Genomic DNA, 14,411 nt, shown 5'->3' on the forward strand with positions numbered 1-14,411 from the left:
ACTGAGATTGCTTCATGCTGCCACGTGGACGGGGGCAGCTGGGTGACCCCCCCAGCTTGTCGGACTTGGCAGGTTTTCTGCCACACCAGAAGAGCTCCTGAGCTCTGCAAGTACCAACAGACAGACCATCAGCACTGGTTGTGTCTACCGACATTCACAGCAGCCTCCCCTAATGAGGGGAGTCTAGCCAGTTTATAGGCCGTGTGCATTTAACTGTATTAACCAGTTCCTGTGCACACATTTGGAACTAAAACTCTACAAAGCCTGGTGACAGCCATTGCTCCTACAGGCAACGCGCGGGTGCCTGCATTCCCGCACAAACCCAAAGGCCGGACCCTCTTGAAACACTAGGCTCTGTGGTCAAATGAGTGTTAACGGCCAACACAAATTAAGTGTCGTTCAGGTAAGGAGGACATCAGGGCTGTTGTTCCTGCCTGTTGGGTCGGTGATGGGCAATCATTTTGCCATATCCAGTGAACTACACACCTTTGTTTTTTCTTTTTTTTTTTTCCTGCCAGACAGTAACAAATGAATCCAATCAATTAATTACTTTTCCTGAAGATATTTTGCCAACACAAGGCTTGCAGCGTCCATGTTGGCAGAACACGTAAGAGTTTTCGAAATCCCACGCATTATTGTTGGCGTTACGTTACGTAAACCACAGGCTTATTAAGATCCACCTTACGAGTAGTTAATGGGTCCGTCCCCAGTCAGCTGGCGTTTGTGGAGATGATTTTCGTATTACTGCGCCAAGTGTGTAAAGCATCCCCTCTTCCCCAGCGCGATTTCTTAAAGAAATGGAAGCATAATTTCAGCCTGGCATTGGGCAGCAGCAAACGTGGTCAAAGCAGAAATTTGTGGGCAGAGAGCGCCATCTCCAGCTACCGAATAATAATTACTCCGCAGTAACAAAACAACTAATTTGGTATTTCTCCTTCGGAATTGCCATCTGTTCTGCCAAAAGACGGAGAAAAAAAGCCATCTGAGACTGATGAAAGATTGAGATTTAAGCCTTAACACTGTCTTAATATCCTGTAGGGAGACTTTGCAAATCCTTGATAAAGTTTCTGAATTACATAAAACAGCTGCTTAAAAATGCAAGAGGCTGAGCATCCCAAATTTGTTTCTGTTTTCAGGCTATTTAGTCAAGAATAAAATAATGCCAGATTTTAACAGAGCTAAAATTTGTACTATATTGTGGTCCTCCAGCCTACAGAGAGTCTATGCATCTAATACTACAGATGAAGCATTTGATAAGGACTTGGAAAAGCTCATAAATTATACCTCTAGTACTGTCCCAGAATGACTGGGTAGAAAACTAGTGTAAATAAGCAATATGCAAAAACAGCATACAAAGCGCATGCAGAAGAATTTATTACAAATGTTACAAAAATTACATAAATACAAAAGAATTACAACAGTTGTATTAAGTACAAGTGTATTTCGTGTACATTTTAACCCACATAAATGGTATATACGTTAGTGTACACTTTTAAAGAAATCCATGTTGCAAAAACCCCCAAGATATTATTTATAGCTGATGCCTGAGGAATTGTTGTCCCCCCCAGTGTTAAATGATGTTGTTGCCATCCTGTTAGTCAGCAGTTTTCTGTTCCTTCCAACACCACGGGAAACCTCAGGTCTCCAGAGCATTCACAGCTCCAAAGGGTTGAAACGGAGCAGAGATATTAAGTGTATTAGAAAAATCAGTCTGTGAATGCGGGTATGCTGCTTTTGATAGCGTTCTCTAAACTAAACGGACAGACAAGGTCAGGGCCTGCGAGCCCAGGCTCATTAACGTCACAGAAGAGTTTGTTCTAGAAACGTATCTTAAGGACACCAGTGGCAAAGAAGTTGTCACACAATAAAACTGAAAATCATGCCTCCTCGTGCGTGCTGTACAAGACTCATTTATATTAAAAGAATTATTAAAGAATTTACAAAAGCAAATGGATTACTGGATTTAAAGGGCTATGAATACTAAATATGTACATCGAATAGAAAGATTCAGGAAGGGTTAAAAGACAAAGCAGCTGTTACCAGCTAGCCCTAAAAATAGCATTCCTGAACTAGATACAGCATCTTATTTAAAATGCAAATTATTAAATTACTCTGTATTATTTTTACGATTGTCTGAGTTCAGAAGGTATTTGACAACTGTTCAGAAAACCAGAAAGATTCAGTTTGCAGCCACAGAGACCGCAAGATACAGAAAGCAAGCTGATGAAGCTCTATTAGAAAGAGACCTAGAAAGGACAAGGCGGCAATCAAGAACAGCTGGCATGGATTTATGAAGGACAAATCGCACTTGGCCAACCTGATTGCATCCTATGATGAAACGGCTGGCTACATCGACAAGGAGGGAGCAGTGGACACAATAGATCTTGACCTCAGTACAGCTTTTGAAATAATTTCCCACAGCACTTTCACTCACAAACGGAGGAAATATGGCGTGAACAAGCTGGTGGTTAGATGCATTGAAAACTGCCTAGGCTGGCGGGCTCAGTGGGTGGCAACTGGTGGCTTGGCAATCTGCCTGGAGGCCCATAACAAGTTGAGTACTCTAGGGGCTGATACTAGGGCCCGTATAGTTCATTGTCTTCATCAAAAACCTGGACCATGGGACAGGATGCACCCTCAGCATATTTTAAGATAACGCTAAGTTAGGGGGGGTGGTTGCCACACTAAATGGTAGAGCTTCAGTTCTGAGGGACTTTGAGAAGCTTAAGGACTGGGCTGACAGAAGCCTTAACATGTTCAACAAGGAAAAACACAAACAAGGCGAATCGCTCAGCCCTGCACCTGAGGCAGAATAAGCCCTTCCATTGGTACTGGCTGGGAAGAAGCAGGCTGGCTATCAGCTTTGCCAAAAAGGACCTGGGGTTATGTGAAAGCCAAGTCCAATATGAGCAAACAGTGTGCTCTCATCCCAAAGAGGGGAAATCACACAGTAGCCTATATTAGAAGGAGTATGGCCAATAGACTGAGAAAAATTACTGTTCCTCTCTGTTTGGTGCTGGTGAGGCCCTGGCTGAACACAGGGCCCAGTTTGGTCCCTCCCCAGATCAAGACGGGGCATCTCCAGTGCAGGCTACCAAGATGATTGGGATCTAAATCCCATCACCTTGAAGGAGAGGTTGAGGGATCCGGGGCCTATCTATCTTGCCTGTTGAAGAGCATAAGGGGTCATGTAACAGCAGCCTACAACTACTTGAAGGGGGGTTACAAATACGACAGAGCTAAACTCTGCTTGGTAGCGGTAGCCAATACAACAGGAAACTACGGGCAGAAGTGGCTCGGGACATCCAAAGAGGACATTATGAAACCAATTATTTACTTGGAAGGTAGTTAACCTGGACAAACTATGAAATTTTTATTTTGGATTGTTTCAAGAGCTGTCAAGACAAAACTGCAACAGACGTGATTTACTTTCAGCGGGGAGGCTGGACTATGCAACACCCAGAGGTCCCTTCCAACCAACCTGTTTATGACTGTGCACAAACGTAAAGCTGATGGCTTTCCTGGTCTCCGATTCTTGTTTCTTGTGGGAAGATAGCCTTAAAACGGTCACCAAAGTGCTGTCTGGGCTTTGTTATTAATTTGGGAGTGTGTTTAGGTATACATATGAGCAAAAATAAAAACACTCTGCCATCTGTTGATACCTGGCAAACTGCAGATGTTCTTTTCTGAAAACAGAGTATTTCACTGCCACATTTAAACTGTTACCTGCTATTTCAGCTGGCAACACAAAAATAGCAAAGAAATGCAATGTATTTTGAAAATCCACTGACGGTAAAGTAATTCAGCACGTTATTTATTCAACTTGTGAAAGCGATGGAAGTGCCTGTAGCCAGACTCCAGGAGTCCCCAAAATAATTGAAAACTCGAGTGCTGCAACTCCGAGAACTACCCTCTCTTCTCTGAATAATTACATGAGTTTGCACTACTTACTGTTGCTGTTTTTTTTTTTTTTTTTTAAAGTATGCTAAAGGTCACTGATATGATCAGTTTTGACTAAAGGATGAGTTATTCCTGCCTGTGCAATGCCATTCCCCTCCTTCACACCAGGGACTTTTCGAGAGGAGAGGAGAGGAGAGGAGAGGAGAGGAGAGGAGAGGAGAGGAGAGGAGAGGAGAGGAGACGACACGACACGACACGACACGACACGACACGACCCCTTCCCATCCCCATCCCCATCCCGACCGCGGCCGTGCCCCTGAGCAGCCCGGCTTCTCTTGCCGTTTTCCTCGTCGCAGTCGCAGTCTGGGTCGTTATTATTAAAGCGCTGTTTGTGGTTAATTAACCCCTGAGGAGCCAGAGCGTCGGGAACACGGCTCCGCCGCACACCCGGCGCCGCGCCCCGCAGAGGCCCCCTTTCCCCGCCAGGCCAGGAGCCCCCCCGCCGGTTCCGGGGCGGGGAGCGCGGTGCCCGGCCAGCCGCTCCTTCCCCTTCCCCCGGCGCCGCCCAGAGCCGCCGCGGGGCCGGCGGCAGCAGGAGGAGCGGCTGGAGGCGGCGGCTGCCGGGCGGGGGATGGCGGCGGGGGCGAGCGGCGGCGGGCTGCTGCCCTTCCTGCGGCTGCTGGGGCAGCTCAAGGCGAGCGCGGGGGCCGCGGGAGCAGCGCCCGCCTCGGCGGGGCGGCGGGCCCGCTGCGGGCCGGGGCGGCTGCGGTGGCTGCCCGCGGCCTTTCCGCGCGGCGGGCCGGGCCGGGGCCGGGGCCGGGGCCGGGGCCCTCAGGCGGGTTTCCCCAGCAATCGCCGGGGTGGGAGCAGGGTCGCGGTTGGTGGCGCCCGGCCCGGCCGCCGGGGCCTGGCAGCGGGGCGGCCGGCGGAGAGCCGGGGCCTCCGGGCTGTGAGTGTCGGCCCGCCGCGGCGCCTGCGGAGCGGAGACGGCCGGCCCCGCTGCTGCGGCTGCGGCGGGGAGAGGCGGGCGCCGGCCGGGGGAGGGCAGGGGCGGCCCGGCGCTTTGGGGTGAGCACCGTGAGGCTGAGGGGGCCGCCTGCTGCTGCCGCCAGCGCCGGCGCCTTTGCCTTGCCCGTGAACGGCAAGGGGAAGGCATTGCCTCACGTTGGGGCAGGTGTTTCCCGGAGCCGTCACGGCTTACCGGAGCCTGGAGGTCACGGTGGGGCAACATTTCTGCTGGCAGCTCTGAAGTGAGGTCCTTCAAAACCTAAGGTTTTAACGTTTACGTTGCTGTGCCACTCTCCTCACGCAGCGAGTACCACGGACGGGATGGGTGTACAGGAACGTGGCGAAGCCAGAGAGCGTCTCTGATCATATGTACAGGATGGCGATGATGGCTTTGGTGACCGAAGACAAGAGCCTTAACAAAGACAGGTGAGACTGCCTCTGGTTATCATGACCAGCTGTTAATGTCATAGGAGAGCTGCTACCAAAACGCTTAAAATAGCTGTCATCCTGAGGAACAACTTTTAAAACACACTGAAGGAGTTTGAAATCCTTTCCCCTCTTGTTTTCCCTCCATCCTTTGGGCGGGGTGCTATTTACCTGGCGAGCTGAAAGGGGCTAAAGACTTTCACTGCTAAATTGCAGGTGCTGAGGCAACTTGTTAATGCAGAGGCTCTGAGCTGGCCTTCTCTCAAGCCATAAGTAAGCAAGCTGAAGACACTCCGTTAAAACACAGTTTGGAGCAAGAGGAAAGGCAAAGCCATACACTGTGTGGATTTTGACAGACTTAATTAGCACTCAGCAGCAGTAAGGAGCCTCAGAAATCGCATAGCATAGAAGAGAAAGCATCATTAGCGTTGAATGAGTTGTCAAGTCTAGTATGGGATCATGCTTGCTTTGTCCCTTCACAAGCTGATGAAAATAGTGAAAGCTTTTTTGAGTGTTCTGCTGCAGACTGACATAGCTACAGAGCTCAGAGTGTCAGATTATATATTGAATTTGGGGTGGCTCCAATCAGATTACCTTCTACCTGTTGCAGTGTTAATGTGAAGGGTATAATGTAGTTGGTTATCACAACATCTCTGAAAGCCAAGCATACAAATGCTGGGTACATTATTGTTGAATGCTGTGCTCTTGTACGCACTATATTTATACTTGAATCTACATTTACAAGCAGCAGTAGCTAGAAATCAGGAATTAAAATCATGTCTAGGTGGAAACTACTTCCCTTAGCAAAGAAGTGAAAAATGTTATGTAAAATTTAAAAAAAAACCCAACCTTGTAAAATATATGAAGGGGATAAATTATGCAGCCTCTTAGCTTTATGAATAACAAGTTATAACTTAAAATGCTCAGAAACTAATTATGCTGTCTTTGCTTCTTGTCAGATGCATACGATTAGCTTTGGTTCACGATATGGCTGAATGCATTGTTGGAGATATTGCTCCTGCAGATAATATCTCAAAAGAGGAGAAACACAGGAGAGAAGAGGTAGGGGCATAAGGCACGAAGCCACATCTGCAAAGCGTTCTGCGTGTTTTTAATGTTCTGGTGGTAGTGAAGAGACCCTCTAATTAACATAATACTGTCATTGGCCTTCGACAAGTATGCCACAACCAACCAAAGTTTTCAACTCATGGTGATTTTCGTACGTGTAATGTCACCAAGTACAAAGTTATGGAAGGAGAACCTTTGAAGGAATCTTCCTGTTGGCCATTTCTTCCTGAACTGGCTGTTTTTTTGGTAGCCTGAATTAGTTATGTTGACCAGCCTTACCAAAAGGTGGGGAGCAGGGAGTAGGTGCACTGAGAAGGGTGGATGGCAGTTTGTGGCAGATCATTTGTGTGGTGCCAGATCATGTGGTTGTGACAGAAACTTTTATTTAAACGATTTGCACAGGACTCCAGACACAGGTGTCTCTTTTTGTCATGAATCTTTGAGTGCAGCATGCCTGGAGTTATTTATTTTTGGCCTTGTACATATCCGATCTGTTGGTTTGTCATTTCTGGTTTGTTGCACTTGAAGAAAATGTAAACCACTCCTCCAGCCGCAGCTAGAGGGCAACGTGATGCCTTGGAAACTCTTTAGGGGCTGCAATTAGCTCTTCAAAGAGTGTGAAAAGCGTTGCAGTGGTTGTTTCCTCCCCCCCTTTTATGCTTACCTGTTTAAAACTTGGGGTTGGGGGGGCTATGACTATCTCTAGGAGTAAGCTCTTTGCTAAGGAAGTGGAAATGAAAGATCAAAGAGCTACTCAGTGTTCTTGAAGTACTATCTTTACTGACTGCAATTTTGGTATTTCTGTTTTTTTCAGTGTACTTCCTAGTGTGTTTTTACACTAAAAAAAAAAAACCCCAAACCTCCCAAAACCAAAAAAAACCTCTTTCCCAGAAGCCTCCAAAGGTTGTTTTGTCCCCAAGGATCAGGCTTCAACTTTGCCTAAAGGGAATTCTCATTTGTATTTGGGGAATGAAAAAGATGTTTTGATACCTAAGTATGTTTATTTGCAGCTCCCTCTGCTTCCATTTCACTCACTGAGGACTTTGCTGTTGACTTTGTGGGAAGGAGGATCAAGCATTAAACATTTAGGCTGACTCTGAAATACTTTGTTGTAAAAATACAGCAAGGGTAACAGCTTCATGAGGTGGCTTGAGCTGAGTTATCAATATGCTACTGCCACTGCAGACTTCTCCTTTTTTTCCCCTTTGCTCTACCACTGATGTTGAGGTGGTTCTGAAGTTTGCTGCTTGTGCAGCAAGTTTAATCAACTAGTCTCACCAAGGCTAAGGCGGCAGAAAATTAACTTGATTTTTAAAAAAAAAAAAAAGTTTGTATTTTTCTGTTTGGGGTTGTTTGGGTTGTTTTTTTTTTTTGCCAGGTGAGTCATTTTGCCCTGCTAACCTTGAAATCTGATGAGCTCCAGAGCTGGAAGGAGGTGGGGAGGAATGAGACCTTGATGCTTCAGTGGTGGGGAGGAGCTGATTCAGTTCAGCCATATTGTGAAACTATACCCCGTATTTGAAGTGGAGGAACAACCATGGCACAAAACTTTTGTCTTACCTGTGATGTTGATTGTTTCGGAAATAGCCCATAGTGTTACTAGGAAGACAGTAGAAATAGCACAGAAATGAGACTGATCAGCTGGGAGAGCACAAAGAGCATGCAGAACAGTTTCTGCTTGCTGGTGATACCATCAGTTTGATACTGCGTTAAACCTTGTACCAAGATTTTTGTAGTTGAACAAATGATTTCTCAGTCTGGGAGCACTGTGTTTTATTGCTGCACGGTATTAAATGGATTTTTTTCTCTGTTTTTCAAAATTGGAGATTTTTAAAGGCTTATGTTGTGTTGCCTGCCGGACAGTCCATAGCTGTTCTAAGCCCTGCTAGTGGAAATGTGCTAGTTGAGTGTTTGGGAGGGGGCAGTTGCTTGTCAACACTGGGAGTTAGTATTTTGAAGCTGCTTTTAGGAACTGCACCTATAACCTATTAAGTTCAAGTGTTGCCTCCACTAGTTAAATCTGGAAGGCAGAGCTGATAATTGATGGCAGTTCCCTGGCATTTGACTTGCCTGTTTTGCTCTGGGCTTCTTTTTGGACTCTTGAAGATGATGGATGGATTTTCAGGTTGTTTTTCTTGTGTTTCAGACTAGTTCTCTAACAATTTACTTAAGCAGCTCCCAGAAAAGTTTCTTCACTGAGTGGCCCTACAGTTTCTCTGGCAGATTTATGTACACGTGCACTTCAGAATAATATACTGTGTAGTGTGTATTTCTACAAACTTCGTAATGAGTAGTTAATTCTCCAAAAAAGATAATGATAAAAATGTGCTTGCTCAAAAAATGGATCAATGGAAATGGCTTCTTTTTTTCAGGCAGCTATGCAACAACTGACCCAGCTTCTATCAGAGGACCTCAGAAAAGAAATCTATGAACTCTGGGAAGTAAGCTTGCATCCTTTTAATCCTTTGCTAAAATTCAGGGTGACCCATTGTCCTCTTCCTGTTTACCTATGAAACTGTGTCATCTCTTACTTTGACCTCAAGCAAGGTAGATTCATTTGCTTGGGAGATAAAGCTAATGGTAGGATTCAAGGTCACTTTGGAATCCTTTTCAAACAGAACCCCCAAATTTTGGTAAAATAACCAGCTTCTGCCTCTGGCTTCTCAAAGTTTCAGATGAACCTGTCCAGGGCTTGGTTTGTACAACTGAAGGAAGGGTTTGTCATCTACATCCAGCCCTCTTGGATATAAATCTGTTTTCTTACTACATGATCTCTTTAATTCACATCTGGCCGTTTGCAGCTCATGGTCTTTTAATACAGGAAAAAACAATGGGAGCTGATGATGCCATGGAGCATTTTCTGCTTTTCATGCAAGGAATAATTTATGTGGCTTCCATTTCTTTATTATACAGCCCATTACGCTAAAATATTTAGTAGCAACTTCTGGTTTAAACTTAAATGTGGTGTACTGACACAGAAGCGTGCTTTTCTACAAACAACACAGATTGCCAGCTGGTCTTGGGTACCTTAAATGTTTGCATTGAAACGTATCTTCTGCATTTGAAGGTGATTTAACTTTTTGATGTGAACTGATGCTGTTAACTGATAAGATCTTTACACTTGCAAACTAGGGATGACTAGATTATTTCCAAGCAATTCAAGTTTATAATTACTGTGCTTTATCTTCTCCTGGCGTACAGTCGCATGAGGACAAGTGCATCCACAATCTCTTGTTCGCGTGTTGTTGCAAACAAAGCATTATATGTTTCTTGGACTCTGTGACCTGAAGCTGTATTTTATGCTGATATTCTTACTTTTCCGCTTGGACTGTATTTAAATTCCAGATATTTGCAGCCAATTTCTGCCTTTTGTTACAGCACCCTGTTTGTTTGGAGTGTTTTTTCTTGCTGTAGTTGCATTGTGAAACTGGCAAGGGGGATGGGTTTTCAGTGCTATAATTCAAGGTAAAGGGGGAAAACCAGCATAACCAGATCTGGGAAATAATGTGTGTGCATTTGTTTAGTGAGCACTGGTTCTTTCTCCCTTGGGAAGCTGTTATAATTGAGGAAAAGGAGTTTTTGACAGATAAGATTAGTCCTGTAGGACTTTTTTTTTTGCATACTTTTTTTTTGTTTCAGTCTTCTCTTGTGATTGTATAGGAGCTGGTTCAGTGTGCAGTTAGTTCTTCAGCACGTTAGCTTTTTATCATTCTTATTAACCATAATTTAACATATGCACACTTTTGATTATTTGTTCTTTGTTTCTACCTTCAGGATAGTTTATTGGCATTGAGTTTCCAATGCAGCGGTATGAGTGTAACCCACATAGCAGCGAGTGTAACCTAAAAATCTAATATTCACATGTAGCCCTCTAGTCTTATTTTAAGTGGAACAACTAGGTACTTTTAAAAAGGAAAAAAAAGAAGAAAAAAAAAAAAAAAAAAGACAAAATAAGAAGCCTCTGATCACTTGGTATGATACTCTGCTCTCGGCTAGCCAGAGGCATTTCCCTCTGATTTCTTTTTGTGAGTGAAGGAAGTTATGGCGTGGAGCGGAACAGTGGCTGGGACAAGATCTGTTCACGCTCCTGGCAAGTCCTTCCTGCCCTGCTCTGCCCTGGTCTCTGCCCCTCTTTCCCTTTCAGCCTTACAAGGGCTATTGCTTTGGATTGTACTGGTGGGCACTCTGCAAGTGTAGCGTAGGGGAGAAAGGTAGCAGAAAGATGCCTTCGATATAGTTTCACTTTATAACTTAATCCAGAATATGTTTGAAAAAACATTAAAGTAAATGAGTCAGCACACTTCAGTTCTGTCCTGCTTTTCTATTTTCAAGAGCAAAAGCACGGGAGTAATTTTTAAAAGACAGACTGTGGTGTTTGAGAGACCAGTTATGATTTTTCAAAGTACACTTTTATTTCGCACTCTTAAACACCTGCGGGGAGGAAACAGTAAGTGTTTATTTCAGCACTGTGCACAGTTACACGTATAATAGCTGATGTTTCTTGAGGTTAATGTGAGCTGGGGTGTGACTAAGATCTGGTGGGTTGTATGGCACAAAGAGGCTGGTAACAGATTGATACTCCCAGTCAGTTGCTGGAGGTGAGACAGACCTTTACAAGCAAACAGCCATAGTTCTCCTTCTCCTGAAGTTCTCCTTTGTAATGCTGCCAAAAGTTTGTTCTCTTTGGTGGCAAAAAAAAAAAAAAAAAGAAAGAAATAGATTTAAAAAAATAAGAAGTAGTATTTAAACAATTTAAAGATGAGGCAAAGCTCAGATTGAAAGGAGGAAAAGAAGGTAAAAATGTTGAAATTAAATTGATTACTAAAACAATGATCAAAACGTAATTGAAAATTCAAAGCATCGTTCAAACCCAAATAGAGTAGTATATGAATCAATCATGGCTATCAGAATCCGGATTTCTGACTTTCAAAGGTAAAGCAAAAAGCATAAGAACAAACAGGCTCCTAATAGTGTGTCAGACAAGGAAATGACCATGCCACACAGGTGAGCGTCACTGTGCTGGAATTACAACCCAGGATCTTGCCACTGCGAATGACGCCCACACCCACAGCTGTTGTCTTAAGATGCAGAAAGAGGTGCTGTGTTCTTTGGTCAGCAGGAAAAACTCCTCCTGCACCTGCGCCGCTCTCATCTGCAGAACTGCTGTGCGTCACGGGTTGTGTGGGTCTGAAAGCACCGATGGGCCCGGTGTGTGCTCACGCCTCTGGTCTGGTGATTGGCGGTGGTGATGATGAACGGGGTCAGGCCTGCCGAGGGTATCGGGGTGATGGTAACCTGCACAGAAAGAAGCCTTTTTCTGCAGTTGGTTGTGGAGGTCAGGAGGAGACCAGCTGATGAGACATCAGATACAATGCAGAAGATTCAGAAAAGAGAAAATGAAATGGCAAACCTGTCTGCAGCCATCACTGGAAGCAGATGACAGCAAAATTGTTCAAGTTGACTAGAAATGTGAATGACTCACAAATATATACTGACGATGACTGGAGAGAGGGAAAATACAGCAGAGAGATTAAAGGACTTGGAGTCTGAAGGGGAGGAAACCCCTTAACAATTCCCTTCCCTATCCCCTAGGAGAGACATAAAGACATAAGTAGCTCAGACAGATTAGACCAAAGAGATGAAGAAGGAGTGACAGGAGAAATGTAAAGAACAACTCCTTATAAAAACAGCAAGTGGTGGAGAAAAGTGCAAAATAAGTCTTAAAAACAGGTAATGGTAGTGCATAGGCACACACTGTGGTAATTCATAGCCTTAGTCAGGCCTGAAAAGATCTTTATATATAAAATGTTGTTAAATGGAACCTGTTATTTGACTTGTATACCATGTAGGGTTGTCTCCATATCATCCCTAATTCAGCCAAAACACTTGGTATGTTTTTAAGTTACAGTATGCAAAAGAATTGTGTTCTTACATCCTATTACACTTGATAGAAATTTAGTGCATATTTATTTCAAGTGTTTTGCTGAATAGCAGTCTTAAAAAGAGAGTGAAAGATGTAACTGTCATGAATATTTATGGGGTGGCTTGTACTAATGAAGAAAATTCTAGATATATAAAGAGCTTCTAATACTCTGCTTCAGAACAACACAATTTTTTTCTTATAACTGCAAATCTGTTCAGGAATATGAAAACCAGTGTACTGCAGAAGCGAAGTTCGTAAAACAGTTGGATCAGTGTGAGATGATACTGCAAGCATTTGAGTACGAAGAGTTGGAAAACACCCCTGGCAGACTGCAGGATTTTTACGATTCAACTGCTGGTATGACGTTGGGGCTTCTTTTTTTTTTTTTTCCTTCCGTAAATGAAGTGAAATATATCAATTGTCTTTTATTCTGATAGACATTTAGAGCAAGTGAGATCTAGTTATTTTACTCATCGCTCAAGCACCCTGAATATTTTTGGGGAAGCTCACTGCAGCGTGAACATACCTCACATTTATTTGTATGTATTCAATCTGAATCTCATTTATGCCAAGTTCCTTTTATATCACTTTGGACACCTAGAGAGAGGCCCAGCTTTCGTTACACTTGCATGTGTCTAAGGATCTCCCTGTACCATCAGAGGGGGTATAAAGGAGGCTTCATTCTTCACTGATGCTCTGACAGCAGCTTGTTTGTACTTTATTAGTGTTTCATGAGCCAGTGAAATAAAATTTGTTATCTCTACATGAGCTGTGGTCTTGTGCGACCTGCCCAAGGTACATGTGAGAACCAGCTCAGTGAAACGTTTTAGGTGCAACCGCATTTGTTTTTGTTCTATCCACTGCTTTTCATCCTTTCCAAAATAAACTGACAGTGGAAAGGAAAAATATGTAAAATAATAGTCCTTATTATTTTAGCAAGGGGATTGAACACCAGAAGAGGACTGTGACTGCAGGTCATCCTATCCTGGAGAAAACTAGGGACGGACAAACTTGGGGAGAGGACCAGCAGTCACCAGACACAGTCCCTGACAACTCCCATTTATACTTTGGTGACTCCTCAGGGAAATAATAAGCTCTCTGAAAAATGCAATAATTTGATTAGGGAAGAAGGAAAAAAAGGACATCATCAGCATAGTTGGAATACTTAATTTTCTCATTGACATCTTTGCCCTCCTACTAGAACTCAGTAACTTAAACTAAGCCAGTGTCTCAGTAGAGCCTAGAGCGTATGCCGTACGTGCACCTGAACTGGGGTGGTTTCCTGTAGCTGGATGCATAGCGTGGGATTGTCCTGGCCAGGGTGCGTCCTTTTTTAAGCTCTTAAGTGTCTTAATAGGGCTTGAAATATTTTTACAAGTTTTTGGGGGAAAATAGCTGTAACTACTCTTAACAGTTATTCCATAGCTGGAGTAAGATGGGAGTGATTTCTTTCTTAAAAGAATAACTTGGTGTTTATTTTGAGCCTAAAGCAACATCACTGCTAACCTTTCACACCTAGGAAAATGAGAGCATTTTTAATTAACTTTCCCTTTCTTTTCTTTTGCAGGAAAGTTTGTTCACCCAGAAATACTACAGCTTGTATCTCTGATTAACACAGAGAGGAATAAAAAAATAGCTGCTACATCTCATCCACATTCCTGAAGTGTTTCTAAATGCTGTAGCTATAATAAATACTTTGTTTTATAGTCTGTGCATTATTTTTCCTCCCGTAACATCACTAATTCTGCCAGCAGATTTTTTTTCTGTGCATTCACTGCTGAGAATCCCAGGACCACTTAGATAGGAGCAGGTGGGGTAGTGACCTCCCAGATCAAAGGTTGTGTCAAGGACCAAATATTTAGAATGAGTTTGTTTGGCTTTTTTCTTTTTTTTTTTAATCAGCCTCTGATTGATGCAGTCTCAGTTACAAATAATTCTTCATTGGGGAAATTCAGGTAAGTTTAAAAACTAGCTGATTGTAATCTCATCTGTTCGTGTCATGCACTGACTGGGGCAGGTGGCCTTGTTTTGTGACTTGTAAGTATGTATGGATTTAAGGACCTTCTGTATCAAATGGGTTGATATC

The 14,411-nt window shown here is 43.7% G+C and overlaps 1 protein-coding gene across 1 annotated transcript; it reads left to right on the top strand.

Moving 5' to 3' along the window:
• Nucleotides 1-5,001: 5,001 nt before the first annotated feature.
• On the top strand, nucleotides 5,002-14,004 carry HDDC2 (HD domain containing 2). The gene is made up of 5 exons (XM_082306184.1): nucleotides 5,002-5,334; nucleotides 6,294-6,396; nucleotides 8,775-8,843; nucleotides 12,544-12,682; nucleotides 13,893-14,004. The coding sequence occupies exons 1-5, from the start codon at nucleotides 5,276-5,278 to the stop codon at nucleotides 13,985-13,987; spliced, it is 465 nt and encodes a 154-aa protein (XP_082162310.1). The 5' UTR covers nucleotides 5,002-5,275; the 3' UTR covers nucleotides 13,988-14,004.
• The last annotated feature ends 407 nt before the right edge of the window (nucleotides 14,005-14,411 follow it).

This window comes from Platalea leucorodia, assembly GCF_965183815.1.
Source record: "Platalea leucorodia genome assembly, chromosome: 3".
NCBI lineage: Eukaryota > Metazoa > Chordata > Aves > Pelecaniformes > Threskiornithidae > Platalea > Platalea leucorodia.